The 15,953-nt window shown below is 58.5% G+C and overlaps 1 protein-coding gene across 1 annotated transcript in view; it reads right to left on the reverse strand.

Annotated features, from left to right (window-relative positions):
• Positions 1-2: 2 nt before the first annotated feature.
• The window catches only part of UNC5A (unc-5 netrin receptor A), a 61,566-nt gene continuing 45,615 nt past the window's right edge, over positions 3-15,953 (reverse strand). The window contains exons 2-15 of the mRNA XM_042991743.1: positions 15,541-15,762; positions 10,235-10,378; positions 9,867-9,970; positions 9,540-9,720; positions 7,986-8,150; positions 6,847-7,035; positions 6,443-6,745; positions 3,528-3,615; positions 3,109-3,277; positions 2,720-2,953; positions 2,464-2,613; positions 2,227-2,391; positions 1,373-1,551; positions 3-1,126 (exon numbers count right to left, since the gene is read on the reverse strand). Coding sequence (XP_042847677.1) covers positions 961-1,126; positions 1,373-1,551; positions 2,227-2,391; positions 2,464-2,613; positions 2,720-2,953; positions 3,109-3,277; positions 3,528-3,615; positions 6,443-6,745; positions 6,847-7,035; positions 7,986-8,150; positions 9,540-9,720; positions 9,867-9,970; positions 10,235-10,378; positions 15,541-15,762 — 2,459 coding nt within the window. The 3' untranslated portion in view covers positions 3-960. The remainder of the gene's footprint in view (positions 1,127-1,372; positions 1,552-2,226; positions 2,392-2,463; positions 2,614-2,719; positions 2,954-3,108; positions 3,278-3,527; positions 3,616-6,442; positions 6,746-6,846; positions 7,036-7,985; positions 8,151-9,539; positions 9,721-9,866; positions 9,971-10,234; positions 10,379-15,540; positions 15,763-15,953) is intronic.

Consider the following 15,953-nt stretch of genomic DNA (forward strand, 5'->3'; position numbering starts at 1 on the left):
GTGTACATAAGGCCAAGTGTAAGTGCACGAATGCACTTAAGACAGAGTCAGGGCACGAGCTTCACACAACAGACCCCGCATGGGGGAACCGGCCAGCCCCAGGAGTGGGCACGCCACGGCACGCACACTTGCCATTGTCCAGCCCGGGACTCCCATTGCATATTCACATGCCCTGTTGGGCAGGGCTCCTCCAGGCTGGGGGTAGAGGGAGGATCAGGGAGGAGCCATTGGGTGTCCCTGGGTGGGTGGGAGAAGGGCAGCATGTGAGAGGCAGATGTGGACTGATACTGGGTGTGAGAGACGTGAGTGGCCTCCAGGTGTACAGCATGAGATGAGCGTGTGTGTGTGTGTGTGTGTGTGTGTGTGAGAGGGGGAGTATGTGAGATGAGAACACGAGACATGCATGGGCACATGCCCGTGCGGTGGTTGTGTGCCTGAACCCAGGGGCCGCCCCTTGTCCAGCTGTGGCCCTCAATCTAACAGGCTTGAAGCCAGGCCCCTCAGATGTGCCCCTACCTGGCAGGCACAGAAATGTTTGCATAAGGTCCAGCTCAGGCAGGAGCTCTGGGGGCCATGTCCCGAGCCCAGCGTGTGCGCGCATGCCCGTGTGTATGCGGCCTCCTGGCCAGGGGCAGGAGGAGAGGTAGCATCACACGCACATACACACACACAGATGGGCTGGGCCTGGCTTGGGCTCTAGGCACTGTCCACCCTGGGTGGGCCCCAGAGGCCAGGGCATGGTCAGAGCAGGTGGCAGTGCCAGCCTGGCCAGGCAGGCCTTGGAGGGGCAGAAGTGTAGGCAGGGTCTGAAGGGCCAGTGTTAAGGGACAGTGTCTGCCAGGAGGGGGCCTGTCCACACAGCTCCCCCTGAGCATGGGGGAAGGGCCCCGTCTGGCATCTGTCCGTCCCTGGTGGGTGCCAAAGCTGGTGAGAGTGTAGGCGTTGTAGGCCTGGCTGGCCTCAGCACTCCGCCTCTGACACCGTGAAGAGGCCAGCGTCTGGCTGGCCCAGTCCGGCTACTGCTGCAGCCAGCTGGCTGAGGTTGCCGTTGGGGAAGTGCCGCGCCTCCCACAGGTTGAGGATCATGGCTGTGGGGCTGGGCTTGGAGGCAAAGAAGCTGAGATGGCTGTGGAGGGGGTGGGGAGGGGGAACAGGAGCCAGTCAGCGCCCTGCCTTAGCCCAGGCTGTACCCTCCTGTCCCTCAGCCCACCCAAGGGCAGGACCTCCCCTTGACCAAGTGCACCGACCACCCTGGGTGCTGGTGGATGGGGTGCAAGGCCCACAGAGCTTCCTGTCCACCCCACCCATCCTACCCCACCAGGATGGACTGCAGGTGGCCTTTGTAGCCCCTCCTTGCCCATCTCCCACCCACCTGTCCAGGTGGAGTTTCTGTGCCAGAGTCCGCCAGTCGGCACCACGGCTACAGGGTGGGTCAAGGCTGGTAATGATCTTCTGCCGAATGAGGAAGGGGATCTTGAAGGCACTGGGGCCCACTAGGGCTGGGACCCCCCCTTCACTCTCCAGAGCCAGCAGCTCAGCAAATCTCGTGTCCTAGGGGAAGGAGGGGTGGAGGTGCCTCTTAGAACTTTCATGGCCCAGGCCCACTGCCACCTCCAGCTGGAGGAGTATCCAGACCACCTCAGAGCATAGGGGCAACATGGGCAGTTTCCTGGGCACCCCTGGTGTGCCAGGGCCCTGCTCACACCAGAGTTTAGAGGGTCCCAAGCCTCAGAGGTACGGTGACCTATCCAAAGTCACACAGCCAGTAAGCAGGAGAGCTGTCTAGCCTCATTCTCCTCCTCTCTCCCCATCACTCCTCCCCAGGTCACCTCTACTGACCACTCAGAACTCACTGAACTCTTCTCACTGCCTTTGTCCTCCACACTCAGTTCCCACTGCCCCTTTTCACTCATTGCTGCCTATCTCTTACTCATCCTTCAAGGCACTGTACAAAGTTCCTCCTCCTGGAAGCCCCAGGACCCCCAGGTGGCTCTGTCTGTCCCTCCTGCTGCTCCCACATCTTCTTCCATCTCTACCCCATGTCAGATTGTGATTGCATCTGTCTGCATCTGTCCGTTTGCATCTGCACCTCTCTCCCTGGAGACTTGGAGGAAGCTGCTAAGCAGTTTCTAGGAGGAGGTGGGCTTGGTGGCAGGGTAGGCCCAGTGAGAAGGGGGGTGGGGGTGCGGGCACATTTCAGCAGTGCTCATGCCCCCTTCTGCCCACCTTGGTGATGTTGAAGTTGATACTGAAGCTCTGCCCATCGCCTTCCACCTGCCACACCCACACCTTGCAGGCCAGGTCACTGGTGCTGGGGCTGACGCGCTCCAAGGTGAAGGTGCAGTGCAGGTACTGCTGCGTGCCATTCCAGATGTGATAGAAGGGGATCTCCTGAGGAGACAGGCTGCGTCAGGCGTGCCCGGCATCGGGTGTGCCCACTCCAGGCACCCTGAGCGCCCTCACCTGGTAGCTGACCAGGAGCTTGCTCTTCCACAGGGAGCTGGGCACATCGTGGATGGACAAGCGCAGGTTGTGGTAACTGTCCTTGAAGTGAAGGACTCGAGGTTCCTGGATCAGCTGTCCTCCCAGCTGCTTCTCCAGCTGTACCACCTCCTGCGGCGAGCCCCAGGTTGTCAGCTGAGCCTGGGGCCCGGAGCACCCTCCCCACTGCCACCCCTCCCTGAGGACCTCCCCGTGGCAGGGTGGGGGCACGCAGTACCTTGAGTGCGTCGTGGGTATCATGTAGGCAGTAGACTCGGATGTTGTATTCAAGGGAGGTGCAGGCCACGGGGGCAAACAGGAGCAGCTTGAGGCGCTTGGTCGCGGCCACGCTGAGGGCCTCTCCCACCAGGGCAAAGCGGCCCAGCTGCTCAGTGAAGACATAGCAGGCGCCGGCCTCCAGCTGGCAGTAGTAGAGGTGGGAGGGTGCCTCCTCACCCAGGTGCAGCACATCCTGCAGGCAGGGCCCGATGGGTCAGCTCATGGCCAACTACAACTCTGAGGAGCAGCCAGACTGGGGAGAGGGTGGCTCGAGGGCCAGATAGGAAGCCCAGGCTCCACGCTGAGCCCCGTGCTCAGGTGGGTGGGCTCAGGGCCGTTCCTGCTCACCTCCCAGCTGCCCTCACAGGACTGCTTTTTGAGGCGCAGGCTCCAGCTCTCCGGGCAGGGCTCCCCACAGTGGTCCATGGCGAGGATGACGGGCCGGGTGAGCAGGACTCCAGGGGGCCCGCAGCTAACGATGGGACTCAGCAGGGTCTGGCAGCCAGCTAGGGGCAACCTCAAGTGGGGAAATATGGGTGCGGAGGGAAAAGCATCAGTGGGCTGTCTTGGGCGTTGGCTGGGGCAGGGTAGTGGCATCCCAGGTTGGTGGCCCCAGAGCTGGGTGGAGCTTATATGGGCAGTTCTTCCTTGCCCTCCCTATGGCTATGCCAGACCAAGTCTGACAGTGGGTGGGCAAGGGGCGTCATGGTAACTGAAGGCAGAGGGCAGAACCCGCCCAGCCCCAGCAGCAGGGCCCGCGCCCACACCTCACATCCTCCGGCTTGTGCAGCGTGAGGTAGATCTCGTAGATCTTTCCTCGGGGTATGGCATCTGGGGGGATGAGGAGGCTGATCCCTGTGACAAAGTGGGAGGAGGGCTGGGGTTTACCAGGGCTGCAAAGACACCAAACACCCCACTCTGCCAGCCTCTACCAGAGCCTCCCTTTGAGAACTGACCGGTGTCAGCCTGGCCTAGGGGACAGAGGTGCCACAGGCACTGCCAGGCTGTCCAACTACCCACATAGGCATGAAACTGAGTCCTAGTGGCCCCAAGAGAGGCTGAGAGAACTCAGGTGGGACAAGCATGCTTAGTTAGCCTGGGCACAGAAAACTGTGGAACAAAATGTGTCAGGTATGATATACCTACCTGACCCATCACCCAAAAGGCACTGGGTGGGACCAGGGCACTCCCTGCTTAAAACCTTCCCTGGCTCCAGTATAAGGTCCAGCTCCCTGACCTGGCATTTAAGACCCTTCACCTATGACCCCAGTTGCCTTTCCAGCAGCTTCTTCAGCACAGCCTGTGCCATATACTTGGCCATTCTGGAGCCACTTTCCTGAGCACTCCTCTGCCTAGATGCCCTGCCCTCCTGCTCTGCTCAAGCTTTCCTCCTCTCCATCGGCCCTGGCCATCTTTGGGGATAGCCATTCTCTGCCACCATGACTTTGCTCCTCATTTGGCAGTGGCCCCTGCAGATGGGGCTGGGGCCTTTAACAACTTGGTCCTTAGGTAGCCTTCCCTGGTTTGGGAGCCTTTGCACACACATCCTTCTGTCTGGCTGATTCACTTCCATAGCAGGGTCTTGCTGGGCAGCATCAAAAGTGCCTGCTCAGTGAGGAGTGGTTCCAGGGGAGGCACAATGGGACAGGAGCTGCAGAGTTCCTCTGGGGGATGGCAAAGGGTGGTCCTACTTCACCTTCCTGTTCTTTTAGGGCAGGGAGTCCCTACATCAGAAGGGGCTTCAGAGGCTAGTGACCAGGGAAGAGAAGGAATTCTACGACTTTATCCCACCAAGTCCAAAAGCTTACATTTATGCTCCGAGTGGGTAACTCTGAGATGGGCTACTTGGAATATCACTACTTCCCAGAAACTGAAGCCCAGGAGATGGCATATTTACAGCTACTGCTCCCTTCATCAGCTCTGTGCTGCCTCCTGCTACTGGCTGCCAGTGTTGGTGGCAGTTCCAGAGATCCACATATGAATGGTCTCTGTGGCAGAGGTATACACACTTGCACACTCATTCAATGAATGCTAATGTTGAGTACTTGAGGCAGTGAGGGAAAACCACGGGCCCTGCTCTCATGAGGCGTCAGCCCCGTGGGTAGAAACACAAGTGGATGGTGGTTAAGGGTGCTAGGGGAGAGCAGGGAGGAGCAGCAGCCCCCCTGCCCCAGGGGAAATGAAAGGCTGATGGTCACTGAGTGCCCCCTGTGCCTATCCTTTCTAAGAGCTTGACATGGACCATCTCACCTCATCATCCTAGCAGCCCCGTGAGGAGGACATGAGGCACAGAGAGGGAGAGCTGCCAGGCCAAGACCTGAATGAGAAGTAGCAGATGAGTCAGTGAATGGGGGCAGAGGGATCTGTGTGTGCAAAGGGCAGCATGGTGTGCTTGGAGTTCTGAGAGCCCACCATGACTGCCACGTGCAGGAAAAGAGTGCATAGGAGGGTAGGGGCCACTGTAGCTGGCTGGCAGGGGACAGGACACTGTGGCTGTGTCATGTGGGCTTTGTGGGGGGCACTGTGAAGCCCCCAAAGCAGTTGGAGAAGGGGAGGGACATGATTAAGTCTGGTGTCATTGGGTGAATGCTTGAGGTAGGTGTGGTGGCCTGAGCCCGAAAAGGCAGTAGGGAGGAGAGCCAGGAGGACGCAGAAACATTTGAGGAGGAAGAATGATGGAATTGGTGTGTGACTGACTAAGGCTGTTGTGGAGGTGAGGGGGGACAAGTGAAAAAGACCAGGAAGTCACGGTGACCTCCAGTTTCTGGCTTGAGCCACTTGACTTTGCTGTCCCTGAGGTGGGGAAAGCCAGGAAGCAGGAAGTTCTGGGGGAGGGTGGGAGACAGTGCTGTTTTAGGCATCAGGAATCTGAGGTGCTGTGAGACATCCAGATGGAGCTGCCCAGGAGGCAGCTGGGTGTATGATTCTGTCGCCCAGGAGAAATGTGGCTGGGGCTGGAGGAGTGGGAGTGATCTGCACAGACATGGCGATTAAAGCCATGGAGTAGGCGCAACTGCTCGGTGAGAGGGTGCCAGGAGAGAGCTCTCAGGAACACCTACATTCAGGGAACAGGCACCAGGAGCAGCTGGAGAGGCGCAAGAAAATCAGGGGCATGTGGGGTCATCTCAGCTGAGGGGACAGAAAATTTCAAGGTGGGAACATCAGAGGCTGCTGTGCTTCCTCAAAAGGTCTTCAGTAGAGATTACTGAAAATCTTTAAAAAAGGATGACTATGGAAGGGGTCTGTGGATTCTCTATCAAGAGGGGTTTCCGCGAGGTGGTGGGTGGGGGATGCCATGTTCAGGTGTTTGTGGTCTGCCATCTCTCCACTAGTTTGCCAGCTCCTTGGGGCTGGCACCTGTCCTACCTCTGGGCCCAGGGTCCAACGTAGAGTCCAGCACACACAGGCTGGCTGACTGTGGAAATGAATGGACAGAAGTCCTGTCCCTTAGGTAACAGAAGGGAGACACTCAGGCCATGGCCTCAGTGTCGGCCCTACTGCCAGCCACGACTGGATCCTCTCCAAAACTCTATCCCCTTTCCTTGCTGGCCTAGCTCAGCACTTGGGATGAGGCTGAGCAGCACAGGAAGAACATCAGAGCTGTCCCATCCTCCTCCAGGAGAGACACAAAGGCTAGTCTTGCCTTTTAGAGTTCCCCGGGGCACTCTGGGGTCTTTCCCACCTGTATTAGGGATCATCAGCCGTCCCCCGAGGAAGTTGAAGGTCCCGTAGGTCATGTTGCTGGTGCCGCGGGGCAGGGAGCGGAAGTAGTTCTGGGTAGAGAGGCGGGAGACGAAGTCCTCGGCCTCAGAGGTGGGTGAGCTGTGGTGCAGCGTGTGGCGCCCACCACCCAGTGGGCTGAGCAGGTGCCCATTGGCGAGCTGGAACTTGGGGCTTGGCCCGTCCTGCCGGGGACACAGACTGCCCTGGCAGGTGGTGGTGGTGGTGCTGAGGTCTGGCTGGATGGTGAGCAGGTGGGGATTGTCTGCAACGGTAAAGACAGACTCAGTGAGTGGCACTGAGGTGATCTCTTGGGCAGCTCTTGGTGTGGGGGCCTGGCAGGAGTAGGGGTGAGGGGCACCCCACCTGCTTTGCTGGGCTTGATGCTGACAGGCTGGAAGCCTGAGGTGAGTATGGACGAGTCAGCCACATCTGAGTCTAGCCCTTCCTTCTTGCGGCAATAAACAAGGATGAGGACGAGCAGCAGCAGGAGGAGGCACACAGCCACAGCAATTAGGCCCACGTAGAGGGCCACGTCCTCGGGCCCGGAAGCAGCTGCGGGAAAGAGCGTGGCCTTGGGAGGGGCAGGGTGCAGGAGGCCGGGAAGGAGAGGTCAGTGGTCTACACCCCAGGAGGATGAGGCGCTCACTCCTTGGGCATCAGCACTAGCAGGGCTGGGGATACGGGTGGCAGGGAGCATGGAGGCAGCATGTGTGCATCTCAGTCCTGCATCTGCCTGCCACCACCATGCTCTGTCACTCTGGGCAAATCACATCTCTCACTGCTCCATTCGGTCTGAGGTTGCTGCTACTGAAGGATGGAGGAGGGGAAAAGATACTTCCCTGGACAGCCCCAATGGGCCGCTGGGCTGAACGGAAGCTCCTGGGATCCCCGAAGTAGGGGATCTGCTTCTTGGGGGGGGGGGTGCAGTCTGCCAATCTGGTTCCTAGCCATGTCCCTGGGCCAGAAGCAGTGGTGCTGGGGCTCTTCTTCTTGTCTGCCTCCCCAGGCCTGAGGCAGGGCTGGGGAGGGGGTGATTGACTGCCTGGAGGAAGCTTATATTGATTTTAGAAGGGCTTTGCATAATAGAAGAAATGTCCATCAGAAAGGAATTGACACAGATAATTAGGTTTTTAATTGAAAGAATGGGGGAGGGTGTGTTCTAGAGAAAAAAATCCAACAGAGATCTTTAATTGTTAGTTATGGCCTTGTAATTAACAGGCCTCACAAGCCTGGTGTCCCCAAAGGACTTCTGTGTGCACTTGGGGAACCATGTGGAGGTGAAGCTGCAGGAGAGGAGGGGGATCCAGGGGCATGGTGTACATGGTAAAGGTTCACACGTATGCATGTTTCATGAGAAGTGAGAGAGGTATTAGGGTGTGTTAGGGATGGGGAGTTCCCGAGGGTCCTAAACTTTGGAGAAGGGGATACAGCCTGTGGCAGGGGGGCTGATCAGGGCCAATCCTGGCAAACTCAAGAGGACTCCTGGGGCAGAGAGGACTCACTGTGCACGCAGAGGTCACTGGTACAATTTCGGGTGTCCAGGTCAGCGCCCCGGCACTCCTCGCCTCCATTGCGGGGAGCTGGGTCAGAACACTCACGACTCCGCCAGTGGGTGCAGTCGAGCCCACAGGCTGACCACTTGCTCCATGGGCTCCAGCTGCCATCGACTAGATGAGAGACAGACACGAACACAGAGGAGATGGTGCAGTTAGCCTGGGCAGCCAGCCTGGGCAGTTTGCCAGTGCGGCCCTGCTGGGCATCCAGACCTAGGTGCGATGCTGTGGTAAGGAGCACACCCTCTGATGTCCAGCTGGCCTGGATGACGCATGCTAATGACAGGAGGCACGATGATGCCGGGCCTGCTTTGCTCTATCCACACTATGGGGCCGTCCTGGCCCTGGGGCAGCAAGGGTACTTGGTCCCACGATGACCCTCTGATTCCAGGCATAGGTGGTTCTGTAGCCTCAGGCGGTGCCCTGCCCCTGCCCCACACTGTCTGTACCTGTCCTGATCGTACCTCAGCCTCTGTGACTCAGCCCCTCTGCCAAGGCCTAGCCTGGACACAGACCAAGCCCTGCTTCCGATCACACTAAACCCCATCCCAGCCTTGGACTGAGCCTGGCCTTGTGTGTGGGCGGGTGGGATGGAGCCATGGGGGGCAGGCTGGTGGGCACAATGGAGCCAGGGCACGGAGATGGCGTGGTGAGGAGCGATGCGGGAGGTGGCGGCCGCTGGTACCTGGGCACAGGGTGGCGCAGGCTGTTTTCTGGACATTCTGCCCCTCACAGAAGGCACCCCCGTTGAGAGGCGCCGGGTTGGTGCAGCTCCGGCTCCGTTTCTGCCAGCCGCGCCCACAGCTGGCGCTGCAGACGGACCACTCGGTCCACGTCGACCACCCACCGTTCACTGGCCGGACAGAGAAGGACTGGGGTCAGGGAGCGGGGGGGGGCTTCCTCAGACACGCTGGCCCAGGGGCCAGGGCAGGAGGGCAGAGGGGCTGTGAGCTGGAAATGGGCGGACTGTGGCTGTGCTGGTGAAGAAGCCCTGGAGGGGAGCCCATGCTTGTGCTCACCGGCCCCCAGAGCCTGGCAGTATCCTCTCCACAGCCCCTTCTCCCAGCAGGTTCTGCAAGCACTCAGGGCGGCCAGCCCTGGCCCAGTCTTTCATGCAGGCAACTCCTGCACCCGCCCCTTCTGCCTGCTCCTAGGGTGCCTGGAACATTCTACTTCCCATACCTGGGACACAGGAGCATGGGCTGTAGTCTGTCACCTTTTCTAGACTCCCATCCTGTGCCCTCATCTCCATCTGCACGATGTCCCTGGCCCACAGGTAAGCCAAGGGATGGTCCAGCCACAGAGGACTACCACCTGTCCCACACCTCTGCCCAGGCATGCCCCTCGGCTCCCAGACAGCCACAGCAAGCCCTCTCCCTGTCCTTCCCAGTGAGGCCTTGGCCTGGTCCACTGGGCCCTGGCTCCATGGGGAGCCACCAACATGTCATCACCCCATATCCCTATGCCCGGGAGCCCCTCTGCCCCACCAGCGCTGGGGCCCACCGTAGACGATGACAGCAGCCGAGGCGCTGCGGCGACGCGCTACGATGTTCTTGGCCACGCAGGTGTAGTTGGCCGTGTCGGCCAGGCGGGCCTGTCGCACCACCAGGCTGTGCTCCCTTGTGATGTACACATTGGGGTCCAGGGACGGGTCCACCAGGTCCTCGTTCCGGAGCCACTCCACCTGGGGGAGGGAGCCACGCCACTGCACTGCCCGCCCATGCTGGCCCTACCTGGAGCGAGAGCAACCCCTGGGGGCGTCAGGGCAGGCAGGACCTGAGACCTGGGAGCCCTACCCACCTGCGGAGCGGGCACCAGAGCCCCTCTCACCTCAGCCGGGGGGATGCCCTCTGGTGGGCGGCAGGGTAGCACGATGCCCTGCTCCAGGGACACCTCCTTGGCCAGCGGCTCCTGCTCAAAGTTCTTGCGCAAATCTGGGAGAAGAACAAGAGTGTCCTCCAGCCTGAGTGCCTCATGACAGCTTCGCCTGGCTGGCCCTGTACCCTGGTCCCGCAGGGGCTGTGGCACGTGGCAGGAGAAAGTGCCGAGTGACCAGGGGGAACATGGGGGTGGCTGGGCCGTGTGCAGAGGCAATTTCTCCACCCATCAAGGCAGGCCCTGAGGTTTTTCTGACCAGACTCTTCCCCCTAGTGATACCCTCTGGCCACCCCTGACCAAGGGCTAGGCTCTGGACTCACAGGCAATGCGGATGTAGGCCTTCTGACTCTTGGTGGTGCCCGAGGAGCTCCACGCCACACACTGGCACCAGTACTCCTCCAGCCCAAACACCTTTTCCACCTGCTGCCTCGAGACATTGATGCGGACCTCCATGGCGGGCAGCCCTGGGGGGCAGGAGAGGTGGGTAGCCAGGGTCCTAGTCATGCCAAGTCTCACACGGTTCTTGCTGTCCAGATGTGTGGGGTCCCTACACCACCATGGCCACTCTGCTCAGAAGGAGCAGCCTGGAGGGAACTCTGGGGGAGCCCCAGGGGGTACTCTATTTATATCTCCTGAAAGCCAGGAGCCAGTCCTTAGCTCCTCCATTCATTATACTTTTTTACCCCAGGCCTGTCTCCCTGGAGTCACAGAAATGTCTCTAAATGGGCTTCCTGTTGTTTCAGAGACAACAGCACAGAGGAGCTTTGGGCTACAGGGGCTGGCCTTCAAGGACCCAAGGCAGAAAGGGTGAGGTAGATAGGAGAGCCCTGGGGCTTTTGTGTATTAAAAAAAAAAAAAAAAAAAAAAAAAAAAAAGGTGAAGAAGGATCTGGTTCACCTCCCTGGGGTTAGCAGGTAGATCCTGACATGTGATAATATAGTAACAGCTATTAACAATATAATTACAGCGATTATGTAGTATGATAATAGACCCCTGGGGCTTAGCCAGGGTTTCCCACATGCTAGCTTATTTTCTTCAATCTACTCCCTTGGTCGGCATTGCTCCCACTCCATGGATAAGGAAACAGAGGCTTAGAGAGGCAGTGACTTGCCCATCTCAAGAGAGAAACGCTGGTGAGGGTGAGGGGGCAGTCTGCAAAGGTGAAGCTGGCTAGTGATGAGTATCTGGGACCCTCTCTGCCCCAACTGGGCTGGGCTGAAGAGACCCCTCTCAAAGACAGACTCAGCCCCCCTGTCCTCTGCCACACCTGGGCGCCCCGGGGGGGGGCCCAGATCCTCTGAGGACCCAGAAGGGATGGAATGCCTGCCGTCCTTTGGGCCCCTGGCCCTTGGCCAAAACCAGTGTCCCCAGGAGTGAAAAAAGACTGTTTCCAATTTCTCCTCCTCCTGACCCCAATTTCCCTCGGGTCATTGGCTTATCAGAAAGAGGGAGAGAGGCCGGGCAACCAACGTGTTTCCATTGTTAACAGAGAAATTCAATTAGGGCTGCATTGCAGGGAGAGCAGCAGCCCAGCTGAGCAGACAGGCCGGGAGGCTGTTTTCCCCCTTAATTTCTCTAACATGTCTTTCTCTGACCTCTGCCCACACCCCTCCTCATGAGTCTCTCCAGCTCCCACACTGGGCCCCAGATTTTTCTCACTTGCCCCTGCCCCTAGCAAGTTCTCACAGGAGACTTCTGGCCAAGGTCATCATGGCTGAGCTCCCTCTGTTCTGGGCACTGCCTGGCACCCCTTCTCTCTAAGGCGAAGGATGTGCGCATTCTCTGGGGGTAGGGTGAGGCTGAGAACTGGGGGTCCCTCATAGGGTGTATGTATAGTAGAAGGACCCTGGGCTCCAGCTACCTGTCAAACATACTGGAGTCTTGGGGCATCTGAGAAGGAGCTGTGCATACACTTGGGGGTGGAGACAGGGCCCTCCTGCTCTAAGCTTCGGGGGTTAATGGTGAGAGACTTCCAGAACATTCTGAACTGGGTACATTTCCTGAGTGGACAGGTCTATGGATGGATGGACTGTTCCATCCCCCATGGTGGTGGTGGGAGCTCAGGAAACTCAGTCTGGGGAGAACGGCACTAAATTTAAGCACTCCTATTTCTTTCTCCCCATCTCCTCCCCTCTCTGTCCTGCCACTGCCACCCCCTCATCTCCTTCCTGCTGCCATGAAGGAGGGCCAAGTTTGTCCACGATGTCCCAGATCCAGGCAGTGGCCTCAAGCACCACATGCTCCAGGAAGCTGGTGGACCTAGGGGGAGATCCAGACCCAGACCCTGTCCTGCTGGTCCTGGATGTGAAGACAGTGCCTTCCTCCCTGCAGGTCACCAAGCAGATGCCAGGAGAGAAAGGATGCATGGTCCCTGCTGGCCCCAGAGTGTGTGGGGTGTGAGTGGGTGTGTGAATGCTGTGGGCACATGGGGAGGCCCCAGTGTGGGTGTGCTGAGTATTTTTGGGAGGTGGAGGGTTAGCAGGGTGGGGTTGGGGCTCTGAGGCCAAGTTTGGGCTTAGGTTCTCATGTTCTCGCCAATCTGCTTCTAATAACCAGCTTGTTTAACGCACAATGCTTGGCTTCACAGATCTGGGGCTTTTATAGCATCAGCAGGTTTGGGTTTGAGGGTTTTCAGGCTTGGTCTCTCCTCCTGGCTTTCTGGATGGGAACTGGGGACAAGTCAGGGGAAGACAGGGGTGCTGTCTCCTGAGGTGTCCACCCAGCTACCCACACAGGAATGGGTGGGGCTAAGGATCTGTGCTGACCTATGACTCTACCATACCTGCCTGACCACAGAACATTCCCGGGGCAGGGTCTTTGGTCTCAGTGTCTGCATGACACCACTGCCCACTGCAGTGACATCTGTTTGTGAGCTTATCTCTTCTCAAAGCACTCAATCACTTTGGGTTGAAAAATCAACAAGATCAATACAAATTTGGATATGTTGGCCATGGGAGGCTTGAGTATGGATGCTCAGGGCAGGAGAGGGCCCCAGTGATTATGGGCGAATATGTCCCCATGAGCTCTGCTCTCTGCCTGGTTTGAAGGGAGCAAGACCAGAGCAGACTCCTGGGGACTCTGGGGTGGAGGCTCTTGGCATGTGTGACCCAGCCTATGACTGCTATGCAGGCATTAACCTGGGTCTCAGCCAAGCCATGGATTCCAGAATTCCTGATGGTAGGAGACAAGGAGGGGTGTGTGGGGACACCTGGAAGAAGAGGCTGGGAGCAGCAGGAGGCTGGCCTAGAGCCTTCTAAGGAGTTCTAGACAGGCCCTGAACGATGCAGGAAGGCAGGTCTCCGACTGTAGCTTCCTCCTCCTCCTCACCTGTCCTTTCTCTGGGGGATCTGCCACAGCAGTGGGAGGACTCAAAATGGTGCTGGGCCCTGGGTGTGGAGTAGGGAGAGAGGAAAGGCCTGGAGCCGGGCTCATACAGGGTGCATGAGATCTCATGGCTTTCCCCACCAACCTACCAGCCCCCCTACCCCATTTTTACAGATGAGGAAACTGAGGCCCAGTGAGGGGAGGCAGACACTGCCACCAGGTCCTAAAGCTGCAGGGCCAGGGAGGTTTCTGGTACCTCTGCTGGGGTCTGAAGGTGGGGGATCATCTTGGGGGCTAACCTAGGCCTGGCACAGTGCAGGTCCTCAGTTAACCTCTGAGGACTGCAAGAAAAACAGCTGCAGGCAGCAGCTGTGTGGAGGCCAGGGCACTGCAGAGCTCAAGGGCCTGGGCAGGAATCATTGACTGGGGAGCTGATGCTTGGTGGGAAGGAGACCAGCCCCTGCTGAGTCTTGTAGGGGAAAGTTGGGTGTGGCTTCTAGGGACCAGAATGCTTGGTTGGAGCCCTTTTGGGGCCCTGGATGAGTCAGAGCCATCTGTAACATGACAGGTTGGTTCTGAGGACTAAATCACCCTCTGCCAAAACTCAGGGCTCATTTGCTCACATCCCCATTATTGTGAGAGCTTCCAAGTTCTCCTAGGCAGGGCCCCTTCCTTTAGTCTCCCTCTTCCCAGCACCAACTTTCCACAGAGTTCTAGTGCGGTCACAACCCTATGTTCTGCTGCCTGCCCCCCAGGCCCACTCTTTCTGCCCATACCGGGGTCTCCGCAGGCCAGCTACCATTCCTGCATTTGCACCTTCTGGTCCTTTGACCTCGGAAATGCTTGTTCCAGGAGGTTTTAAGATTCATGCTTAGAAAGTATCCTCTGGAATCTTCTCTGGAATACCCAGACCCTCCTGCCTGGTGGCATGGACCACCCCTCTAGGTCTGGGGTCTCTTGCCTGCCTTGACATCTGTGTGAGTTGTCCTGGGCATGGCCTGCCTGTCTTCATCTGCACTGCTGCTCTGGCCTCACTCTGGTGGCTGTACCCCCGCAGGATGTGTGCTATGTCTCGGGACTCAACCTGAGGGGCTCCTCATGTGTGGGGGCTTCACAAAGTGCCAAGGTGAAGGAAGAGGAAATGGACTTATTTGGGGTCTAAACAGTGAGGAGGAGGAGAGGCTATAGTCAGCTCCACTAGGCCTGCTCTTGGAGAGTGCTGGACCCCAAACAAAGGCTCTCTGCCCAATCCCCACTGGCTGCCTGCTGCCTAAGGCAGGGAATGGGGTGTCCCACAGAAAGGGCACTTCTTGAGTCTGCCCTCTGTCTCTGGAACCCCTCCCTCCATGTCTCAGCTCAGTCTCACTGGTTCCCTCTCCTTAGCGTCTCTGCATCTGCCCCTTCCATCAGCACCCCCACCCCCATGGGCCCCAAGTGTCACTCATAGCTCTGGCCACCTCACTTGGCATTCTGAAATCCCACAGGACTGTGACCTCACTCCAGAGCCCGAGATGTGAGTCTCCCAGATGGTACCACTGTTACCTATGCACCCTCCCTCCTGACCCTGACCAGTATGCCCACCTCTCTGACCCAAAGCCTTTGCTCCTGCTGAGCCCCTTTCCTGGAATGCTGTTCCCCTGTTCTTTCCCTGACCAGCTCTCATAACCCTTTTGTTTCCATGTCACCTCCCCTGAGAACCCTCAGTCATGCTTTCCTCTTGCTGCCATAGCCCCCAGAACTCACTGAGAGGTCCCCATGCTGCCCACCTCTCTGCAGGGGCTGGGGCTCTCTGTAGGTGGTGGCTGTGTCCCCAGCATGAAAGTGGGGGCTCAGGGAATGTGTGAAGAATGAATGGGGGCACAGAGATCAGAGTGTCACGTCCTCATTATCTGGGACCTACTCCCTCCAAACTCTCTTTGCTGGCACTTCTCGCCAGGCTGCCCGTGGCCCAGACCAGGCTCAGATGCAGTGGTGGGCATTTGCCTCTCCAACCATAGCCTCCTGGGGCATTTGTAGGGGGCTTTCCTTTTACTCACTAACCCACTTCCCAGGTGGTGAGTTCTGGTGAGGGTGGGGTCTCCTGGAGAAGGCCTCGATGTATATATAGGGGGTGTGAGGTATGGGAATCCTGCCTCTTCTGGGGGCTTGGGGTGGTGGCCAGAGTTGGTTATATCCTGTCCTCCTGCTCACAGGTGTGCAGCCAGGGGTAACTGCAAGCCCCATTCTGGGCCTCCATTTTTTCCCAGGCTGAGACTCGCTTCCCCGTTAACTGGCCCTGCCTGGCCCCCCAGCCTGGCCTCACCACTGCTGTCGTCCGTGCTGCGCTCTATCACATGGTCCACCTGGCGTACCCACTCCCCGTTGCACTTGAAGAAGATCTGTGTGGCAGGCATGGCCTTGCACACCAGCAGCACCGGCTTGTTCTTGACGATGTATACATCCTCAGGCTCCACCAGGAAGTGAGGAAGCAGGTCTGGGTTGGCGCCGGGTACTGGGTTGGCCACCGTGGCACTCTGTTGGGCACCTGCAGCAGGGGCAAAGAGGGAAGGTGAGCCGGGCCAGCCTTTCAGGGCCCTTGGGGGCTACGTGCCCATATAGGTGCTGAGGCTGGGCCATGGGAAGGCAGCGGGTGTGGCTGATGGGAGGAGAGTGAGGCCAGGCTGCCACTTCCAGCCCAGCAATCTGGGCTGCCGAATGCTCCCCTGAGCCTCAGCG

The sequence above is a fragment of the Panthera tigris genome, chromosome A1 (genome assembly GCF_018350195.1).
Source record: "Panthera tigris isolate Pti1 chromosome A1, P.tigris_Pti1_mat1.1, whole genome shotgun sequence".
NCBI lineage: Eukaryota > Metazoa > Chordata > Mammalia > Carnivora > Felidae > Panthera > Panthera tigris.